The sequence below is a fragment of the Ursus arctos genome, unplaced genomic scaffold (genome assembly GCF_023065955.2).
Source record: "Ursus arctos isolate Adak ecotype North America unplaced genomic scaffold, UrsArc2.0 scaffold_16, whole genome shotgun sequence".
Classification (NCBI taxonomy): Eukaryota; Metazoa; Chordata; class Mammalia; order Carnivora; family Ursidae; genus Ursus; species Ursus arctos.
In genome coordinates, this window is record NW_026622830.1 from 25,042,935 (window position 1) to 25,064,884 (window position 21,950).

General features: G+C 44.7%; 2 protein-coding genes across 7 annotated transcripts in view; both read right to left on the reverse strand.

The window, feature by feature from the left end:
* EFCAB8 (EF-hand calcium binding domain 8) overlaps window positions 1-3,642 on the reverse strand; it is a 60,379-nt gene extending 56,737 nt beyond the window's left edge. The window contains exons 1-2 of the mRNA XM_048222106.2: window positions 3,554-3,642; window positions 546-597 (exon numbers count right to left, since the gene is read on the reverse strand). Coding sequence (XP_048078063.1) covers window positions 546-597; window positions 3,554-3,642 — 141 coding nt within the window. The remainder of the gene's footprint in view (window positions 1-545; window positions 598-3,553) is intronic.
* A 6,909-nt stretch (window positions 3,643-10,551) lies between these two features.
* Window positions 10,552-21,950, reverse strand: part of MAPRE1 (microtubule associated protein RP/EB family member 1) — a 28,992-nt gene continuing 17,593 nt past the window's right edge. For 3 of the 6 annotated variants that reach the window (XM_057312593.1, XM_057312595.1, XM_057312594.1), the window contains exons 4-8: window positions 21,488-21,695; window positions 18,979-19,059; window positions 18,666-18,787; window positions 13,937-14,089; window positions 10,552-12,302 (exon numbers count right to left, since the gene is read on the reverse strand). In XM_057312593.1, coding sequence (XP_057168576.1) covers window positions 12,246-12,302; window positions 13,937-14,089; window positions 18,666-18,787; window positions 18,979-19,059; window positions 21,488-21,695 — 621 coding nt within the window. In that variant the 3' untranslated portion in view covers window positions 10,552-12,245. The remainder of the gene's footprint in view (window positions 12,303-13,936; window positions 14,090-18,665; window positions 18,788-18,978; window positions 19,060-21,487; window positions 21,696-21,950) is intronic. The other 3 variants (XM_026503286.4, XM_057312596.1, XM_026503287.4) reach the window with 1 other exon arrangement.

Consider the following 21,950-nt stretch of genomic DNA (forward strand, 5'->3'; position numbering starts at 1 on the left):
CTAAGTGAGCCCCGAACATTCTGGCAGGCTCAGCAGACTGAGTTACACAATCAATGATAGCTCCTGTTATTAGTCCTATCTCCTAGTGAGCTCTTTGAAGGCAAGGGCATATTTAGTTTATCTTAATTTAATCTTAATTTAACTTGTACTAATGATCTCTCTATTCCCCAGCCCCAAGCATGCACAATGGACACTAAATACTTATCTTAGGCTTGAGGGTAATTTGTACAGCCTATCCCACCACTGCTACAACTTGGCTGTACAAAATTAAGGATAGTCCCTGGAGAGACTGCAAATTGGTAGCCTCAGATTTGTTGCCTTTGGCCAATATAATGCTTTAAAAGGGAAAAGCAGCCTGCTGCCATGCAAAGGTAACTTACCTACATGGCCTTGGGAATACCTGAGTTTGCTACCCTGGTGCAGAGACTAATAACTGATAGACTTCTGAGCTGATGAGCGACATCTGGGCAGCTCTGGAATGCCCCACCCTTTTACCAACCCCTAATGGTTTTTTTTCTTTTTTTTTCCTCTAATGGTTTTCTTACCTTTTGAGACTGAGGGCTCTCTCTTAAGTCCTCGGAAGACACTGGTCTTGACCTAGAATAGGGAGTCACGGTCACTTTACTCTAACTTTCTAAGACCATGTGGGAGGCTGACCTAGCTAGGTCATAAGAGGCTGGAAAAAAGTCAGGGTCGGGTGTGGGGAGGTGCTGCCCTGTACCCACAGACACCCCCAGCATGCATTTGATGAGTGCCCCTTTTCCCCAGGAGCTCCTCCAGCAGGAAGCTTCTCCCAAGCCTATCCCTGTGAGCCTTCTTTCCCCTGATGGGAAGGAGTTGTCCTACTGAAGCCCTGGGGCTTCTCAAATGAATGTCAGAGCCTTCCTAAAGCAGGCCACACTTTCTATAGAATTCGAAGGGGCTTTGGAGGCCATACAGTTAGGAGACCAACTACAATTCACATACTGGGAAAATAAGGTCCAGGGACACGCACATATCCAAAGGGTCAAACCACGGTCCGGATGTGGGGAAGGATGGCCCTACTTTCCACGTCCTCCCTTCCCCACCTGCCCTCCAGTGCGCCTGGAGACAGGACTTCTTTGGGAGAGCGGACAGAACCCTCCTCACTGCAACCTGGGATCACATGAGACTGTGGGAGAGGTCCAGTCCACAGAGTTCTACTCTGAGAACAGAAAGGACATATTTCTACTGGGTCATTGGCTCCTCCATGTAAGATGGAAGACAGCACTTAAGTTAGGATTATTGGAGTGTCAATCTGCCTCACCAGCAAGAACCAAAGAGCTTTTTAGGATGGCAGGGGAATGGCCAGGAAAGAGTCAAGTCCCAGACAGGCACAGGGTACAGAGCTAATGAGCCAGCCTGGCTAGACAAAAGGGCTCCTGGGGGTACAGGGAGGGGAGGAACAGTGGGAGAGAAGAGAGGAAACAAAAATGGAGGCAGAATGTAGAATCTCTAGTATTTTGCCGGGGAGTCTGAGCAGGATGAAGGGCAATTATGGAAACTCATCAGCATAAGTGGAGGGAAGATTGAAGACTGGCCAACAGTGTCCCAACCTAAATTGTCTTGGCGGCAGCTCAGATGTAAAAACCAAAGGAGAGAAAAGACCCAAAAGGAGATTTGGAAGCCAAGAACCAGAATAACTGAGGGAAATGCCAGGAACGTTTCCAGGAAAGGCAGCAAGGAGGGAAAATGGCTTCATGCATGTGATGCTGGGCTGTCTAATTAGAAATGAGAAACAAATACCTGGAAATACGGGGCCTGAATCTGATGACTGGCTACATTTAGGGGATAGGAAGAGGAGGGGAAACACACAAAAGACAGGAGGAAGAGAGCCTCAGAGTGGACCAAGATGGTAAGAAAAAGACAAGGCCACTGAACACAGCCATTAAAGGTCACTGAGGAAAAAAGCTGCGGGAATGGATTGATAGGTCCACTTCTGTCAAGAATATTATGCCTGGGGGCACCTGGGTGGCTCAGTCAGTTGAGCGTCTGCCTTTGGCTCAGATCATGTCCCAGGGTCCTGGGATCAGGGCCCTCACTGGGCTCCCTGCTCAGTAGGGAGTCTGCTTCTCCCTCTCCCTCTGCCCCTCCATGCCACTTGTGCTCTCTATTGCTCTCTCAAATCAATCAATCAATCAATAAAACCTTTAAAAAAAGAATGTCCTAGTTCTTAGGAAATACACACTTGAGTATTTAAGGGCAAAAGGGTACAATGTAATTTAGTCTCAAATATTCAACAAACATATATAATGATAAAGCAAAATGTTCACAATTGGTCAATCTGGACAAATGGGAGTTCTTTATACCATTCTTACAACTATTTAAATATTTTTAAATGTTTCAAATTAAAGTTTCATGAGTGATAAGTATGTGTCTCACCAAAACACACTTCTCTGTGTATGTTCATGGACTGAAACAAGTGGAAAAATATTGGTTGAGGGAAGAGGCACCCAAGAGAAAAGGTAAGAAGAAAAAGAAGCAGAGAGAAGTACTAGTTCTCTACTAGTGAAGGAAAAAAAAATTGAGATGTAGAATTAAATTTCTAGGGGCGGCTGGGTGGCTCAAATGGTTAGGTGTCTGCCTTTGGCTCAGGTAGTGATCCCAGGATCCTGGGATCAAGCCCGCTTCGCTTCGGCTTCCTGCTCGGTGGGGAGCCTTCTTCTCCCTCTCCTTCTGCCCCTCCCCCTGCTCACGGTCTCCCGCTCTCTCAAGAATAAATAAAATCTTTAAAAAAAAAAAAAAAGGGGGCACCTGGTGGCACAGCGGTTAAGCGTCTGCCTTCGGCTCAGGGCGTGATCCCGGCGTTATGGGATTGAGCCCCACATCAGGCTCCTCCGCTATGAGCCTGCTTCTTCCTCTCCCACTCCCCCTGCTTGTGTTCCCTCTCTCGCTGGCTGGCTATCTCTGTCGAATAAATAAAATCTTAAAAAAAAAAAAAAAAAAAAAAAGAATTAGGGGCGCCTGAGTAGCGCAGTCGTTAAGCGTCTGCCTTCGGCTCAGGGCGTGATCCCGGCGTTCCGGGATCGAGTCCCACATCAGGCTCCTCTGCTGGGAGCCTGCTTCTTCCTCTCCCACTCCCCTGCTTGTGTTCCCTCTCTCGCTGGCTGTCTCTCTGTCAAATAAATAAATAAAATAAAATCTTTTAAAAAAAATGAATTAAATTTCTATCTAGAATTAGAGAACAGGTTAAGATCAGGAGAAGCCATCCCCATTGACCTCCATCTACTCCCTCATATTTACCTTCTCTGGGGGACATGGCAGGGTGGGACACGCCACAAACCTGGAAACAGGGGAGAGGGGTTGGAACAGCCACTAGGGGAGCACGCTAGGGATGGGAAGAGAATCATTGGTTTGCGGAATTAGTGTGTAAGAATTCATAGGGGCAGATGATTTAATGCCAAACGCGGTTACAGCTGTCCTGGAAACAGCTACGAGATGCCCTCCTGTTCAGTCTTTGGTTGCAGTCAAATGCATCCTGAGGCCCACATGTCCAATCTTTGGGAGACAACTTAAACCCCAAACCCTCACTCACCCTGAATCAATGTATTCTCCCCAGGTAACCTTGTTGGCTACGTCTGACAGAGGTATATTGGTTTTCGACTTCCATCTCAACTGAGACATCTTGGCGCTGTCCCTGAGTCCCAAGCAGCTCCTCTATGAAGTCACTGCAGAACTCCAAGGGCTTCCGCCGGACCGTAGAGTCAGCTGGCCACGTTTAGAACCAGGAAAATGAGACAGTTCCACGTGCAGAACACAAAATGGAACATCAGAATCCATCCCACAAACCATACCACACAGCCATCTTTCATCGGATTTGAGACATTCTCTTTATTGCTGAAGTTGAGCTTACAGCAACGGTAGGAGCTACAGCACACTCAGACAAGACAGGTATGAGTACAGCATGACCCGTACGACACATGCAGCACTGTGCCCACCTCTCCCTGAAACTGCGGAAAATGCCAGGGGGCCTTATCATAAAGCAAGATTCGCCAAAACCAAAAGGCCAACTGGCCCCCACAGTTGGGACATGGAAGGCACAGCACCTCTCTATACTGTCCTCTGTGTGAGCTCCAGTTCTTTGGAAAGAGGAAGGCTACAAGAGCACTGGGGAGGGGGGTCCTTCTACCTAACCTCACAGCGGCCTGGACTAGATGCAGCACTGTTCAATCTTGGTCCATGGCTCAACACACCAGGGTGACTTGGTCAAAGGTAAATCTGTTGGGAAGATTTCAACCAGGGACATGGATTCCAGGTTTAAAGACACCCAGGTTAAATCATCTTTCATGACCTAGAATGCTACCAAAATGTTAATTTACCACCAAACAAGACATTCTCCCCAGATCTATACCACAAAGACAACACCAACATACAAAAAAAAGTCTACTCCCATTTCATCAATGGAGACAGAGTTTTGTCACACTGTAGAACAAAGTAGAGTGGTTCAGTGAAATGTCATAAAAAGTACGGGTCTTTAAAATGAGTTTTATTAAACTAGGTGTTAATATAGAAGGATTTACTGGAAAAAAAAAAAAGCAAGCTAATGGCTCCACATTTGACTGTTTCCCACTCATTTTTTGGCTTTCATTTTCCAGGCCAATGTTAGCATTTCTATGTACAGCAGTTCCTGCACTTGTCGATTTTTCGATATGAGTCTAAAATATACTAAATTTCATCATAATAAATATATTTCTCCTTCCCTGGGAAGAAACATGAGGAAAAAAAGGGAAATATTAAGACACACTCTACCCTTTAGGTAAAGAAAGTTCAGAAAACTCCCACCTAAAAAGAGTGAAAATATGACCATCAATAACTCAGTTAAAAAACCAAGAGACAAAACAAAACAAAACAAAACACCCAAAAAACTAAAAACAGAAGTGGGAGGGAAGATGTTCAGAAGTAAAATCTCCTAGGAGTGCCTAGGTGGTTCAGTCAGTTAAGCATCTGCCTTGGGCTCCGGTCATGATCTCAGGGTCCTGGGATCCAGTCCCAAGTCATGCTCCCTGCTCAGCAGGGAGCCTGCTTCCTGCCCTCCCTCTGCCTCCCCTCCTCCCACCCACTCATGCTCACTCTCTCTCTCAAATAAACAATCTCTAAAAAAAAAAAATTTAAGGAAGTAAAATCTCCTAGATCAACCTCTGCCCAAAAATAATTCTAGAAAAAAAGCTCAAAGTCCTACCTGAGACTAGTTCAGGCATCCCCTGACAATCCCAAGAAGATTCTGGTCCCTAACAGCAGAAACGCCAGGGCTACTGCCAGAAGGAACCAGGGCTGCAGTGACAGATCAAGAAACTGCTCCAGGGATGGCACCTCCACTCGGCTCAGCAGAGATGTCAACAGTGTCCTCTCCAGCTCTACCACTGTGGGTTTTAAAACATCAAAACTTGTTTCCTCATTACATGTGTCAATTATTCCTCAAATAAAGTTTAAGAAAACCCAAAACTTGTATCCTTTTCAGCTTTATACAATTTGTCAACAATTTTCAGATGCAACCTGACTGCCAAGAAGAGAGGCTTTACCTTTTCAAACATGAATAAACAAGAGGGAAGTCAGTGAGTGCTGGAACTGGAGAGGACCCTGAAGATTAATATCAAGATCAGGATCAGACCTTTAGTTGAGGTCAGCTACTCCACCCACTCACAGGACATTTAAAACAAGGCTCTTCCTGGGGCGCCTGGGTGGCTCAGTCAGTTCAGCATCCGACTCTTGATTTCAGCTCAGGTCGCGATCTCACGGGTGGTGGGATGGAGCCCCTGCGTTGAGCCCTACACTCAGCAGTCAGTCGGCTTGGGATTCTCTCCCTCTGCCCCTCCCCCCTCTCTCACACTCGCTAAAATAAATCCTTAATGCAGGTTCAAACGCCAAAGACTTCAAAATACCACAATTCAAGAAAAAACACATTCTCAATGTGGTTCGGTAACTACTTACCCCCCTCCTCCCCTCAAAAGAAAAAGACTTCTTAAAGACTAGGGGGAAAATATTAAATCACAGAATTAGAAATTCTTAGAAAATTTTTTAAATTGTTTTTATTTCATTCAACATTGAATTATTTCTTCTCTCAGCCTTTAAAATTAATAGGGAGGGTGGGGCACACAGAGGCAAGGTGGGATAGCCTACAGCTACCTGTAAAAAACACAAATAGTTTATTCCATTCAACCATGCAGGATTTAAATTTTAAACTAAAAACAGCAGTCATATATAATTACACTTTAACTCTCGCATCATTTTATAGAAAAACATATAAAATACAAAAAAAAAAGGTGGAAGTGGGTTAGAAACCTTTAGAATGCTAAAATCCAGATGACCATGAGGTACGACGGACCTTAAAATCACTAGAACTACTTCAAAATATCAACAGGGCCCCCCCGTGAGGACTATGAAAACAAACGTGATACAACTACTGGCGAACAATGCAGGCAGGGAAGGAACCTGCAGGTCCCGCAAGCCCGACTAGGATAAGCCACCGCAGATCCCGATGCAGCATGTCTAGAGTCTTGTACTACACGGCGATTCGGGGATGGGCGTACGGCGGGCCCCTTTCCCCCGGGTTCACTCTCCGCAGTCTCTGTCACCGCAGCCACCTGCGGCCGGAAGCAGATGCTCCCCCTCCTGACCTATGGCAGAAGGTCAGCAGTAGCCTAACACTACGTCACAGTGCCTGCGTCATTCACCTGACTTCACCTCCGCACGTAGGCATTTCATCATCTCACATCATCACAAGAAGGGGGAAGGATGGTACGCTAAGATCCCGAGAGACCACATTTAACTTCTATTACAGGACACTGTTCCACTTGTTCCTTAATTAGTTGTTGCTAATCTCTTACTGTGCCTAATTTATAATTTTACCCTAAGTATGTTTGTATAGGAAAAAACGTAGTACATAGAGGGATCAGTACTAGCTGCCACTTGAGGCATCCACTGGGGGTCTTGGAAATGTATCCCCTGCAGCTAAGGCGGGACTGCTGTATCAGCAAAGCTCTCCCTGCAGCTTGCAGCCAAACACGTGTTGAACCACTTGTCACTTCTCCTGTCAAAGCTCCCTCTTTTAGAGTCAAACTTTTTTTTTAAGTAGGCTCCATGCCCAGCGTGGAGCTCGATGCGCAGCTTGAACTCACAACCCTGAGATCAAGACCTGAGCTGAGGGGCACCTGGGTGGCTCAGTTAGGTGACCAACCCTTGGTTTCAGTTCAGGTCATGATCTCGGGGTTGTGAGATGGAGCCGCCATGTTGGGCCCCACATCGGGCTCCACATCAGGCTCGCACAGGGTGTGGGGCCTGCTTGGGATTCTTTCTCTCCCTCTCTCCCTCCCCACCCTTCTCTCTCTCCCTCTCTTAAAAAAAAAAAAAAAAAAAAAAAAACTGAGCTGAAATCGGGAGTCAGATACTTAACCAACTGAGCCACCAAGGCACCCCTAGAGTCAAAACTTTTATTAAAACACAGAAGTTGTACACTTCACAATTTCATTTCCAGTGAGAATTTTTTTCAAAGTGTATGTAGCTGATGCTGCAAAAAATTGCGCTTTTCTCTGAACCAAAGCTGTCCCTCTCCTGATGAAAACTGGCCCCAGAGGCAACATTTGCCAGAACTAGGCAGTCCTCCATTCTTTTCTGCTCCAGTATCCTCTTAGATTTTCACAGACCTAAGTAACTCTCTCTGGTCCAGAAGAGATCTTGGGGAAACCATCCTGGGTCCACTCCCCACTGAGCCAATGAAAAGCTGTGCTCTGGACACCCGGGATGCAGGCCTGGAGGAGGACTGTGGTCTCAACTGCTGGCCCCTAGCCAGCAGCACTGACACCCTCGTTCGTTTTGGTAAATGTCAGAGGACTCTAGCCACACACTCCCTTTATACAGTCTACCCACTTGTATGCTTGACCCTGGACTTAACTTTAATAGTCTACACTGCAATTTTGTGAGTCACACATTAAGACTGAATCTTAGAAACTCATCTCTGCCCCCACCAGAAACTAGGAAGAACCATAAAGCCAGCTCTGTTAAGACTAACCCAGATGGGCTGAATCACACCTACCAACTTCCCAAATCTCATTCTACAACCAGAACTGAAAGTAGAAGACATCAGTGAAAAGAATAAATTTCTCTTCCTCCTCCTCACGCCTGCACCCAGCTTATCCCCACCAACAATGCCTGCAGACTGGGGAAAAAACTCCAAATAAGCCAGGAAAAGGGAGGGTTTTTTTTAATTTTTAACGTAAGACTTGACCAAACTGCAAACTGCTGACAGATCACTCTGCAATTCTAAATCTCTTTTTTTTTTTTTAGATTTATTTATTTGACAGAGAGACAGCCTGCTAGAGAAGGAACACAGCAGGGGAGTGGGAGAGGAAGAAGCAGGCTCCCAGCGGAGGAGCCCAATGTGGGACTCGATCCTGGAATGCCGGGATCACGCCCTGAGCCGAAGGCAGACGCTTAACGACTGCACTACCCAGGCGCCCCTAAATCTCTCTCTTGATACCATCTACAAAGTTCTAGGCTTTGGTGGCTAACCTGCACTGTGTGAACTCAAAAGTATGGCATCGTCCTAAATTTTCCATCAACACTGACCACAGGCTCAGGTTCAGTGTGGTTCAGAGCCATTAATTCTATCTACTTCTACGCCCTCTGTTGACACCAGCCAGATGTGGGTCACCCGCAGTAATCTCGTCAGGTTCATCCGGCTCAAAGCCTAGCTTGTGTTTGTGGACTGTGGTGAACTGTGGTAAACATCACAAAAGGAGCTCCTCGTACCAAACCCTGTAAAATATTCCTTAAAGAAAAACTTCTCTAGAGTCACTTCAGTTACAGCAAAGCTGCTTCCTGTCCAACACCTCATCACATTCTAGACAGTACACCTTGAAGAAAATACAAGTTTTTAAATCAATGAATCTGAATTATCCAATCACTGAATTTTCATTTCAAAGAAAATGGTGAAATGTGTGTTTAGACTTCAATTTCCCTCGGGAAAAACAGGATGAAAATCATGGTCTGAAAATCTCAATACCACTACCAAGCTGAGAAAGAAACAATAAAGGAACTTGTTACTTATTTTACAAAGTACTAGAAGCCTATCTTAAGCAGTGCCCTCCTGAATTTTCAGGATACAAAAACGCTGTTCTAAACTTTTCAGATCTACAAATCCTAGAAAATGTCAGCTGATCTGAAGAAACTATGCAGGGCTTTCTAACGTTGTGGCTGCTTTTTCTAGCAGCTCATTCTGATCCCAACAAGTACCCAGCGAGCGAGGCACTTCAGCCAACACCACCATCCCCATTTTGCAGGTCAGAACAAAAGAGATCAATCAGCTCAGAAGTCACAAAGTTAGGAGGGACCTGCAAGGACTCAAATCTGATGTTACCCCGTCAGAATCAGACTTGAACTTGTAGGCATGTATGTAAGGCCAAAGTACAAGTCTGACGGCTCCATCAAGCCCACGTCGCCTGAGGTACACAGGAAAATGCAGATTTTCAATCTTCCAAACCAGAATTTCTGGAGATGAACTTTAGAAATATGTCAGTCAATTTCCCCAGGTGATTCTGAAGCCCATTAGTAAGAGGATCACCAGCCTGAGTGAATCATAAATCCCAATCCGGCCGGAGGACCCATGTGTTTACCTTTCCTCAAGCAAACCAAGAACTCGCCAAGCAAACCAAGCAGCTTATTCAAGTTAACTGCACCCGTGCCCTAACCTGAACTAGTCCTATCAAGACTTTATAGGCCTCAGGCTAAAGAACAAGGTCAATAGACTTAGGTCAGAGGTACACACAGGATCAGCTTCACTCCTTCCAAGGTAACTTCTCAGTTGGCATTACCGCACAATATCTTCAACAACTCCAAGCACACCTGGAGGTGTGTATCTTCTTGTAGACTGCCAACACATGGGCTGTCAAATTCCTTCTGAAGGTGCACAATATTTCAAAGGTACCATACCGCTAATATCTAGAGCAAGTAATATGGATTTAACCCTAGGCAAAATCAAGTTGGGTTTACAGAGCAACCACAATTGTGGCAAGAACCCTAAAGATCATACAGAAACTACCTCCTACCCATTTAACTTTATTTCATACTGAAAATGGTAGCAAGTCTCCTTTTGAACTCATTTCTTATGGCATAGAATTTTAAAAGGGAGGGGAAAATGATGACCATCTCAGGTTATTTCATAGATTCAGACTGTGTTCACTGCCTTTGAAACATACTTTCGGGGGGGCGGGGGGAGTATCTCCCCATGGTATCCAGCAAGCACTGTTCTGCTCTAGCTCTCAGGAGGAATCCGCCTGAAAAGGCTTCAAGGCCGCCGGGCCAAGCCTTGGACTTCTCAAAGACCTCTCACAGTAACATGAGAATGTCTGACAGCAGGAGGCTGAGAAATTAATGTGAAGAACGGAGAAAAAAGGAACAGGCTTAGAAATAAGTACATTTGAAAAAATCAGTGAAAGACTGAAAAGATCACTCCGAATTTAAGAAAGAAGAATTGGTACCTTATCATTTGAACCTAAAAGAATATACCCAGGGCAAGACAAATTTCAGAAGACATGACACTCTTGAAATACAGAATTTTATTTAGAAACTGTTTAAAGTAGAAAAAAACCCTGTCAAGAAAGACTAGGCGGAAAATGGGTTCCCAATAAAATGGAATTTTAGGGCAACAAAAGTCTAAAAGGCCACAAAAGAGAAATAGCACCACTGTTATTTGAACAATGGCTAGTTACTTTGCATTTTTTGGCATTGTTAATCACTGAATCTGGGTTTTCCTCTGAATTCCACACAGAGCATGCACTACACAACAATTTTATCATAAAATATCTGCTTTCTACACACATTTTAAGACAAGCTACCACCAGGAACAAATCAATACAAATACATCAGGGGCTGAACAATCTCAGTAGTGGGTGACACACATTTTGCAGAATTCTGCCAAACAAAGGAACTGAATAGGCTACGGGCAAAGCAAATGAGGAAGAGTTAAGGAATGAAATATTTTAAATATTAATAATTAATTCAGACACGGTACTGTATCTTCTGCAAAAGAAAATTAACATTTAGTAACACGCTAACGAATTTTATCTCCAAAGAGATGAGTGCACTGGCAAAGTATTCCGATAACAGCGGAGGGCGGTGGACAGCAGGTACCGAGAACACCCAGCCTTGCAGATCCCAAGGTAGCGATGGCCTTCACTGGTCACTCCCTTTGCCAGAGGTCCAGAAAGAACTTGCAGCGTGACCACCTGCCTGCTGAACTTACGCTCTAAGCAGCAAACTTTAAGGAGCCAAAGAGGAGTCCCCCGTGGGCGAGGGGAGCAGAGAAGAGAAACATGTTCAATGTAAACTTAAAAGACAGTAAAATGGGACACGACCCCCATTCAAATCCCAGAGATGTGGGCAAGTCCCCAAAAGTAGTTGTTAGATTTAAAAACTGGACACACCTCATTTCCCAAAAAACACAATACATAGAAATTTCAGGGATAACTGGAAAAATCGTCAGAGAAATGTTCAATAATTCAAGCTCTTCAACTCAAAACATCTCAGGGCTGAAACACACCCTCTATTCATCCAGGCAACAATGCCTCTTACTTCATAGAGCAGGGATACTATTGGTCAAGGACACCAAATGGCTTTACAGAGCAACTTTTTTAAACTTTCCTTTTGGGCCAAGGTCTAGGTCTTTCAGGATTCAAGCAGCCCTGCAAGGCCTGTGAACAGCAGATTCCAAAGGTCCAGAGGTCTGGCCCTTCTTCCTTCCCAGACACAATGTCAAACACGTAAAATCTCCTGTCATGTTTCATTTTATATTTTGAAATATGGAAGCATATTTTAAATACTCTTAAGGCATTTATTTATTAAAACGTTCTCTGCCAAGATTTCACATTAGCTTAAAATTCAAATCAGTCTTTACATTTCTCTACTGAGGTCTCCACCTCAGTGTATCACATAAAAACACCTTCTCCAGCAATCAGTGTTACCAGCGTCCACACGGTGAGCCCCATGGTCAGCCTCTTTGTTCCCTAGGTGACCCAACTAGATGTTAATACTGCTCTGCTACAGGGTAAAAGCTCCTAACTCAAACTCAATTGGAAAAGGGGTGAAACTTCTGCAAAGTGCACTTTAAGAAGAGGTACTGTTTGCTCATGAAAAGAAACCAGTGAGTCCTCTAAGAATAATAAAAGGGGGTATTTTACAGTGAAGCACATGATTTGGAGTGAAGAATTCTGATGTTGCTCTGCTGGTCCAGGCTGTTAATACTCTTCTTGTTCCTCCTGTGGGCCCCCTTCATCAGGTATCACAAAGCCTTCCTAAAATGGGAAAACAAGAGGGGAAAGCTATTACTCAGCACCAACTGAAGGATCAGTTTCTACTGTGGAGCCACTTTCCTCATATTCACAGCCTCTCAAAGTCAACAGCTCTTCCTGTCTCTACCACACACCTGTCGTTTAATAGCACAAGGCCATGTGACCACCACTTTATTAGATGGTGGAAACACATCTCACAAAAGGCAAAAACTAAGCATAAATTTACCCTCAAAAGTTGATTTCTTAATTAGGTCTTGATTATGGTGACAATTTCACACATCATCAAGTTGTACTTAAATGGGTATAGTTCATTACGTCAATTCTACCTAAGGTTGTTAAAAAAAAAAGAAAATACACCCTCGAAAATCCTTGAAGTCATCATGAAAGTTCAGTACCATGCCATCTCCTCTCAATAAGTTGTCTATACAACCAGCTTTTCTTTACGCCTTCCTTTGGTCACACTTAAGGACCATGCATGCCACTATGAGTGTTGTGGGTTCTACCCACAGTAGCTGCCACGGCTGATCCAACACTAGCGGCATGGGAATACAACAGATTTGCGACTCCCACCTCACGCTCACTCTAGGGCATTCTGGCATGTAATAATGGCTACGCCACCACAAAAATCAGACTTCCCCTTTGACCACCATCTTTTTTTTTTTTCCAACTAAATCTCTATAGCTGAATTTACTTAAGACAGGACTCCACTAAAATAGTACTTAGACTAGACCCAAGGACCCCTGTATCTCTGTCATCTTTGTTTTCATTGAAGCTGGCAAAGAGCAAGCCCAGAATAAGGATTTTTGAACAAAGTATCATCTTTTCAGTCATCTGTCTTCATTCCCCGAAATTCACTTGGTATATTTAGAGAACAGTGTAAAGGACAACATTAATATTTCCTTAAATCTGTATACTGCTATACATACTATAAAACACTTAGACATACACTGTAGCTTGATCCTACAGATCCTTACTAGGTGTGCAGATTTATAAATAAGCAAAACCATTAAACAATGGACATAGCAAGATACCAAATCCTGAATGTAGGGAAAATCAGTCTTTCCTATCAGCTAGCATGTCATGACTAACAACAGCAGCAGATTCAGCTGTGTAATAATACACATGGATCCCAAAAGACCTGACCACAAAGTACTGTGAGGAAATGGGAACCAGGCACACTCCTGAGGAGGAGGAACAAAGGTACAATCTGACAGCTATGGGCAGGGGACATCAAAAAGGGGCTACGAGCCTGGTTCCCAGGTCATGCCTGGGGCTCTGATAAAACGGAGCTGAGAGGTCCAAGTTGCAGGGGGTGGAGTGGGGATTGTGGGGTTAAGAGCATTTTGTGGCACTCATCACCCATCAGTGGCCAAAAACCACAGAAGCAGGGCAAGCCAGCCACCTTCTTGTCCTATTCTTGCCTCAAAGGCTCACAGACCTCAAGGCAAAAGCAGAGGCTGAGGCTGAGTAGAGGTGACCTCTGGATGACTTTGAGAGGTCAAAGTTAAAGTCTTTTGACGAATGCTATCCTGGAACACGACAAGCACCAGCACTGAGTTTGCTGAAACCAACCAGATAAAATTTACTTTGTCTTAGATGGCAAAATAGCAAGAAAATATCCTCAAGTCAACACGTACATCTGTGGCATAGAGAATGTCCACGATCCTCTGCAATACAGGGTTGTTTTCCCCCTCGTTCTCCTGGCAAATCAATTCAATGTTCCTTAGCTTTCCAAAGTAGAAATCTCTTTCTTTCTCCAAGTCTTCGACGGTAAGTTTCAATACGTTGACCTGCAGAAGACATTGAAAAGGGTGAGATACTCAGCATTTATGTACCAGTAACGTATCAGACAAACTGGTAAGCCAAACAGAGACATGGTCTTCCATCACATTCTCTAACATGGACCAAAACCCACTTTAGTTTAATATCAGTTTTCTTCAGCTCCAGATAAATAACAGAGGCCACCTTGACTATAACACCTCCCAAGAAGAGGCAAGCTACACCCGCAATCACGAGGAACGTCTCAGGGATAGAGAAAAGATCAAGGAGAAAAAACTCAGGGATCGTGAGACAAATACAGAAGCAGAAGCCACAACCCAGCCCAGCAAAGTGGCTGACAAGCATAAAATGAGTCCTTACCAGGGCACTGGTCAGTGAAATCCAGGTCTTTCTGCACGTGGAGGTCAATGGAAAGAGAAGGTCTGGTCCGAAGAAGCAGGATAGAAATGGCAAGGCAGGAGAGGAAGACTGACTAAAGATGACTACTATTAGCCAAAGACAGCTAGAAGTGAAGAGTGGCCTGGGCATGGAGAACTCAATGGTTCTCACGGGGCCGCCCTATGTTGGGGATGGGAGGAGTAATCCATGACTCAAAAGAACAGAAGGTCCTGGCCCTCTCTCCCAAGAGAGTTTCAAAAGGGAGAAAAGACACAGAGACAGGGAGCAGAGCCAGCATGTTCCACTGCTAGCTCCACCAAGCATCTCATCAGCTCACCATACCTGCGAAAGGATCCTCCAGGCACCCCACTGAGGGGCTCTAATTCCCACAAAAGGCCAGTGAAGAAATAAATCTCAGTGCTTAGTCCAGGACTCTATCTAGCCAAGAGTAATAAATGTCGTAAGAACTCTCATGGCCCTTTTCTGTATTTTAAGCACAGTGCACATCTTCATTCCAGTATATTCAACTCTATGACATGTGAATTTGGTGTAACTCTCACTGAAATACTAATTACATGGTATACCATGCAGCATAAAATCCTCACGGGACACACAGGCCAGGGCCACAGGGAAGGCCAAGCCGGGAAATCAAAGGTGCAGCTACTGAGAACAATTTGGGCAGCACGGAATTCTGAGAGCCAGACTAGGCACCAGACTAGGCACCACAGACATCTAGTCCAACCTTCTGAACTAGCTGCAAAAACGGAAGCAAACAGCTTCTTTAGCTCCCCCACGGCCTCGCAAAGAAGCCAGATATAGCCAAAGGGACCAAGTCCTGTCCAAGGGCGGAAGAAAACTCCCCCTTCATAAGCTGCAGTGGAGAAGCATCCAGAGATGAGAACAGGTGTCCAGAACCACCAGGACCATTCTATCAATTACTTAATTTCAATGTTCACCATCAAAGGCCTGAACGGACCAAACCAGAAAATCAAGGATCTAAACAGACTTTCAACCCTTCCTTTATCAACCACAGAAATGACTTTTTAAAACGAACTGAGAATTTCAATGAAATAAATTTAATATAAATAAACAAACAAACACACACACATATATATAAATAAATAAATAAAACTATCAGCCCCAAGGTGGAATATGAGAGGGGACAGAAGGGCAAGAGCTGGGGCACCTGGGTGGCTCAGTCAGTTAAGTGTCTGACTCTTGATTTCAGCTCCGGTCATGGGTTTCAGGGTAGTGAGATCGAACCCCACATCAGGCCTCTGCGTGGAGTCTGCTTCAGATCCTCTCTCCCTCTGCCCCTCCCCCAGCTCACACTCACTTTCTCGTTAAAATAAAGAAATCTTTTTTTTAAAAAAAAGGGCAGGAGGCAAGAGCTGACCAGCCCCAGCAGTAGGAAGCTGCCTTAAATCTTGAGTTCAAAGATCCAAAAGCCAGGGAAAAGGTCTTCTAATCACATTAGTAACTTAGGAGTAAAGGGAGTCAAAATAGCTTCAAAAGGTATGCTACACTTAGGAGTCCATCACTCATGGTTCACCAGTGCCTCCCTCACAAACCCATTCCAACCTCCTTGGCCTACACATTATCAAGGGCACCAGAACTCAGCCTTCTGGGACCACCTAAGGGGCCAAAGCAGCATTCCTCCATGATATCACTCATTAAGTATGTATACATAAGAAACAATTAGTATACACTAATAAGTCACCGGCTTTCACTCCCCACTCCTCTAAATGCTTACCTATGAGGTTATTAAACTCTGTGGCTAATAATCAATACCACTCTTAAACCTTCTCTTATAGTAAAGTAATAGCTATAACCTAGGAAACCCAAGGAGAATGCTTTGGACCTGCACTGGCCAGCAGAGTAGCTAGGAGCCACAAGCGGCTTTTTGGGTACTTGAAACGTGGCCAATGCAATTGAGACAGGCGGTAAATATTAAATACACACTGGATTTCAAAAACCTAGTACAGTCTTCAAGAGTAAAGTATTTCACTGATGATTATTTGTATGGATTACGTGTTAAAATGCTAACACTTTGGATACATTGGGTAAAGGGTTATTAGAAGAAATTTCATGTGTTTCTTTTCAACTTTTTTTTAACTTGGCTACTAGAAAATTTTAAATTATGTATGTGCCTCACATTTCTGGTTTGCATTCTATTTCTTTTGAAAAGTACTGCTCTGGACTCAAATCAACTCTAAGTATTAACTTCTCCAGGATGCCTTAAGAATGCAGAATTGTTGCAGATGTCCTAAAGAAATGGATACCATGAGGTAATCCGTGTAGAATACACTGCTGTCCTCTTGCCCTAAGAAGCCTCTCTTGCTCTATTTCCCACATCAGTCATGTCTCCCAGACCTCCATACCTTTGTCAAGCGCCACAAATTCAAATACTTCCAAGGGGCCAGACATATAGGTAAATGAGCCAACGGAGTCAGTAACAGGGTGTTACAGGTAAGGACTCTGGCAACCTGGAGAGAACCTAAAAAAATCCTTCATATTTAAAACAAACAAACAAACAAAATGGAAACCCTGTGCAAACCCAAGTACTCCGGAGGCAGGGCTAGGGCAGCTGGCTCAAACCTCCGGGCAGGTCATTTAACCTCCCCAGGCACACTGTCCCTATCTGTAAGACCTCACAGAGCTGATGCAAAAGTGAAGTACTCCTTAGAGCAATGGCAAGCCGCTCTAAAAATGTCCGTTATTTTTGTTTTTATTATTAACGTTTGTGAAGACAACCTGACTCCTATGAACTTTTAAAAAGACACTTCAGAATCTACTTTGCTCTATCAAGACCACGGACAAGAACAGTAATAATCATAACCGTCTTTTACCCACTGCCATTCTGCCAAAACTTTTACCCCAGATGCCACTCCAGGGACCTGCCACAACATCTGCTCATGTAATCCACTCAACTACCATGAGCAAAGTCTTAGCCCCACTTCACACAACACAGTAAGTTCAGAGAGGTTAACTGACTTGTCCCAAGTAGAAGCGGCAGAGCCAGGAAGATCCCCAGATCTATGCAACCCAAAGCCTGTGCCCCATCACAAAGGACACTAGCTGCGCCAAGAGCAGCAGTCCCACCGAACCTGCTGCATCTCCTCCTAACAGTACGAGATGAACCCCGGGCTGGCCGCCCAGCCTTGGCATTAGCAACACTGTGCTTCTCTGAGACTGTTTCCCGCGCACATCCTTGTCTAGAAACCAACGGTTACAGGGAAGCTCCCTTATTCTCTAGGACTTCTGTACTTCACAGTGACAGTCCCAAGGCTACTTAAGGCAGCCACACTAATGGGGATGGTGACCCAATCCCCTGACATCCCCATGACACCTAGAAGCACAGGGCACACACAAATCAAAAGATTCGGGGGGAAAAAAAGGAAAAAAAAAACACATCATCTCTGGGCAGGCTCTTATGTTCTGATCTCCTAGGAGCGGGGGTTGGGTCACGAGAGGTTCCAGGTTCAAGTGAGGCCACTGCCCCCAGGTTTTAGGACTTGGCTTTCAGGAAAGTGAAAGGATTCAATCCTGAATACACAGGAATCATAGAGCATTCCTGCTTTTACAACTGGAATTGATCAAGAGAAGCATCCAAAGGCAAACAAACAGAACTATAAGGGTTGGTGAAAAACGTCTAAGTCTAAATTTTGTTCAGATCCACAGAGACCTCTGTTAAGCACCCTCAGGATATTTAATCTGGAAGCATACATTTCAAATCATGGAACTAAGAACAGAAGAGCAGTAACAGGCTCTCCATACCAGTTCCACTCTAACTTGGATCTCTAGTGACCCAGGATTTCAGCATAGATACCGTGGAATCTTCTCATTATTTACTATTTAGAAAAGAACTCTCCTTTACCTTCTGTCAGAGCCAAAATTCAAGAGACACTCTCTGAATCCCACAGAACCCCGAGACGCGTTCCAGAGATCTTCGACAGGGTTCTACTGTACAGGCGGGTTTCCAAAGACATCGGTTTCTGTCACACGAACACATCTTAGAAACGCCCGATCCCTCTCTTCCGCCTACACCCCCACACTCCCCACACAGCACCCAAAGTGCTCACAAATCACGAGGACTGCTTCAGCAGGCAGACAGGCCTTCCTCCAAGAACACAGACGGGCCTCCCCTGGTCGGTGCTGCCCAGCATCCTTCCTCCCGAAGCGCCTCCCGTCTCGGGCAGAGGGGCCTACCTGCTGCATCAGCTCAGCTGCTTCGTCATCCCCGTTGCCCACACCAGGATTCTTCCGCACCACACCCGGGCCAGCCTTAGGGGTCGCAGTAGTTCTGTGTGTTGCAATGGGCCTCTGTGGGGCTGAGAGAGGAGCAGAGCTTTTTTTAAGAGGAGAAACTTCCAAGACAAAAAAACCCACCAGACATGAGGAGGCTGTGACCAAATGCCCTCCACAGCTATGCAGTGAAGGGACCCAACGTAGAGAGCCCCGCATGCAAGACAGCAATCCCGCGTTTGCCCAAAGTGGTTGTTATGGCAGCAGAGTTAAGTACCAATTTTAGCCACCATCTTTTGTGCTGGGAAGGAGTCCCTCTGTGAGGTCTTTTTTCCGCTGGGGTAAAGAGGACTAGCATCTGAAAGAGACACAGTCATTCTGGCACATAAGATCTACCTTCACCCAGCTCCAACCAAGTCCACAAAGAGGGCAACTTCAAGGAGCAAAGGCAAACTTCATGCCAGGAGTGGGCTCACAGTCCCAGCTGCTGCCGGGTGCCCAATGTTTCCCATCTGGAAAGTAAGATGCCCCCCATCTTAGAACCTCAAACTCCCTGGCTTGGGAAGAGGAGGGTGGCAGAGACTGCTCTTATCACTCATTACCTCAAAACCCGCATTTTGCTCACCTTTTAGAAGGTGGTTAGGAGGGCGAGGAGAGGAAAGCAGCGCCCTGACTAGGACTTACGGACTTCTCTGTGAGTAGAGCCAAAAGTTGACAAAGTTAAGGGAAGAGTAGTGAAGTTAAAACGATCAAGATAATCAAGAATGGGCTACCTTGAGGTAAATTTATTATTCGTGATTTTAATCATTTATTTAGCAATTATTCTGTAAAGCTGTACATGATGCCAGGCTTAGAAAGAGCTGATCTTCCTGAAACCCCAACATGTTCAATAACCACAAGGCCTTTCCCCCGCAGGTACAGGCACTTCCTCTCGATGATCTCTAGAATATGTTTATCCCCAAGATCAAATGCTTACTGCAAGTCTCCACTTGCCTATTACCAGCATCTACGCAGATCCCCATTCCAGGAAGCTAAGCATTCAGTATTTGGAGAAATCAGAACCATCATACACTCTGCTGATGGGAATATAAAACAGTGCAGCCACTTTGGAAAAGAGTCCAGTGGTTCTGTAAAAGGTTAAACAGAGGAACCATACGACCCAAGAACTGTGCTTCAGAAGTATACACCTTTGGATTTATACCCAAGAGAAAGGAAAACACAAGCCCACACAGAAACTTGTATAGGATGTTCAAAGCAGCATTATTCCTAGCAGCTCAAGAGGGGAAACAACCCAAACGATCACCAACTGATGACTAAATAAAATGTGTGGGCACCGGGGTGGCTCAGCCAGTTAAGCGTCCGCCTCTTGATTTCAACTCAGGTCATGATCTCAGGGTTGTGAGAGCGAGCCTTACATCGGGCTCCGTACTGGGCACGGAGTCTGCTGAAGATTCTTTCTCTCCCTCTCCCTCTGCCCCCCATAAAAAATTAAAATAAAAAAATAAAATGTGGTATAGCCATACAATGGAGAATTATTCAGCCATTAAAAAAAATGAAGTACTGAAAGGTGCTATGACATGGATGAACCTTGAAAACGTTACACTAAATGAAAGAAGCCAGACACCAAGACTACATGTTCTATGACCCCACTGTTGTGAAACATTCAGAACAGGTAAATCCACAAAGTGGATTAGTGGTTGTCTGGGGTGGAGGGGGAGGGGGAGGAACTGGGGAAAATGGGAAGTGACTGCTACGGGACACATATGAGGTTTCTTTAAGGGAGTAATAAAAATGTTCTAAAATTGTTTGTGGTAACAGTTGAACATATCTGTGAATACACTAAAAAGAATTCAACTAAAAAGAATTCAACTGTACATTTTAAATGAGTGAACTGTACAAGTGAATCATATCTCAATAAAGCTATATCCCAATAAAGCTATGAAAATTAAGAAGTACACAATGTCCCTCTCTACCTAGCAGACGGATCAGCCTCTCTCTCTCTCAAGGTACTATGGGACCTTAACTTATATTCTTTCCACCTTCTGGAAAGGAGGAGTTAGCATCTGTAGCACATCTGCCCTGCCCCTAAGTATACATATGTTCTACGGATACATGCCTGCAAACAGGTTCTGGGAAACCTACCAGGCCAAAACCTTTTAGAGAAGCTCTAAAAACTGCCTCCCAGATTCTGCTGGCATCATAGCAAGCCAAAGCCACTTAGCAGCTCAAATTCTAGGGAGGGCAGGGAAGCCACAGTAAGCATAGGAAGCTGGTTTGCAGACAGAATGATGATGCAAAAAGCCAAGCACAGTCCCTAAGAGACCTAGAAATCTCCTTCAGTTCCTGGGTGTTGAGGTGCGGTTATAACTTCCCATCCCAGGGCCCTGTGGAAAGTCCTTGTGTTCAAACTAAAGCTTCCTTCTGTGAGCTAACCTGAGGAATTTCAATCCCACGCAACTAGAGTACTGACAAAGTTACATACAGTAATAACTCATTCAGGCCTGAAGAACCACCCTCTGCGGCAAGCACTGAAATTCCCATTTTACAGAGGAAGAAAGTGTGGGGAAGAGATAAAGTGGCTTGAACAGGGCTACAGAGACCTAAAAACAAACATAGGTCTGCCTGATGCCACAATCCACGATCTGGCCACATGGCTGGGATTGTACTCCTTAATCTCCCTAAGCTTATGGCTGCTCAAAACCCTCTGATTGAAGGCTGAATGAACAAATGACTGAACGAATACTTGGAATACTATTACTTGGAAATGTTTTGTTTTGTTGTTTTACCTGCACTGCTAGAGCTGAGAGGTTTCTTCGGTTTGTTCAGAGCTGGAGCAACAAGGGAGGGAGCCACTGCAGTTTCTTGACCTTGTCTGGCAGCTACAGGGTCATAGTCTTTTCCATCATAGTTTGCATCAAAAAACTTCTTGAACCACTGAACAAATTCAAAATTGTCCTGAAACTTTCCTTTTACTAATTTGTCCACAGGAATTATCTGCAGAAAAATATCAAGACTATTTAGCCCAAAGCAAGAGGTTTCTGGCAAGCATCAAACGTGTCCATGCATCGAATCAGTATAAAGCTCTGCCAAAAGGAGAAAAAAAATTTTTAGAGGCAAGAATTTAGTGCTAAGTAAGCCCCTGAAAGTTTATAAAGCCAGTTTCAATCAGTTTGCCTTCCACAGGTACTTAGACCTGCCAACCCGTCAGTCCATCAAAAGGAATCAGAAATGCAAAAGAACACGTATCAT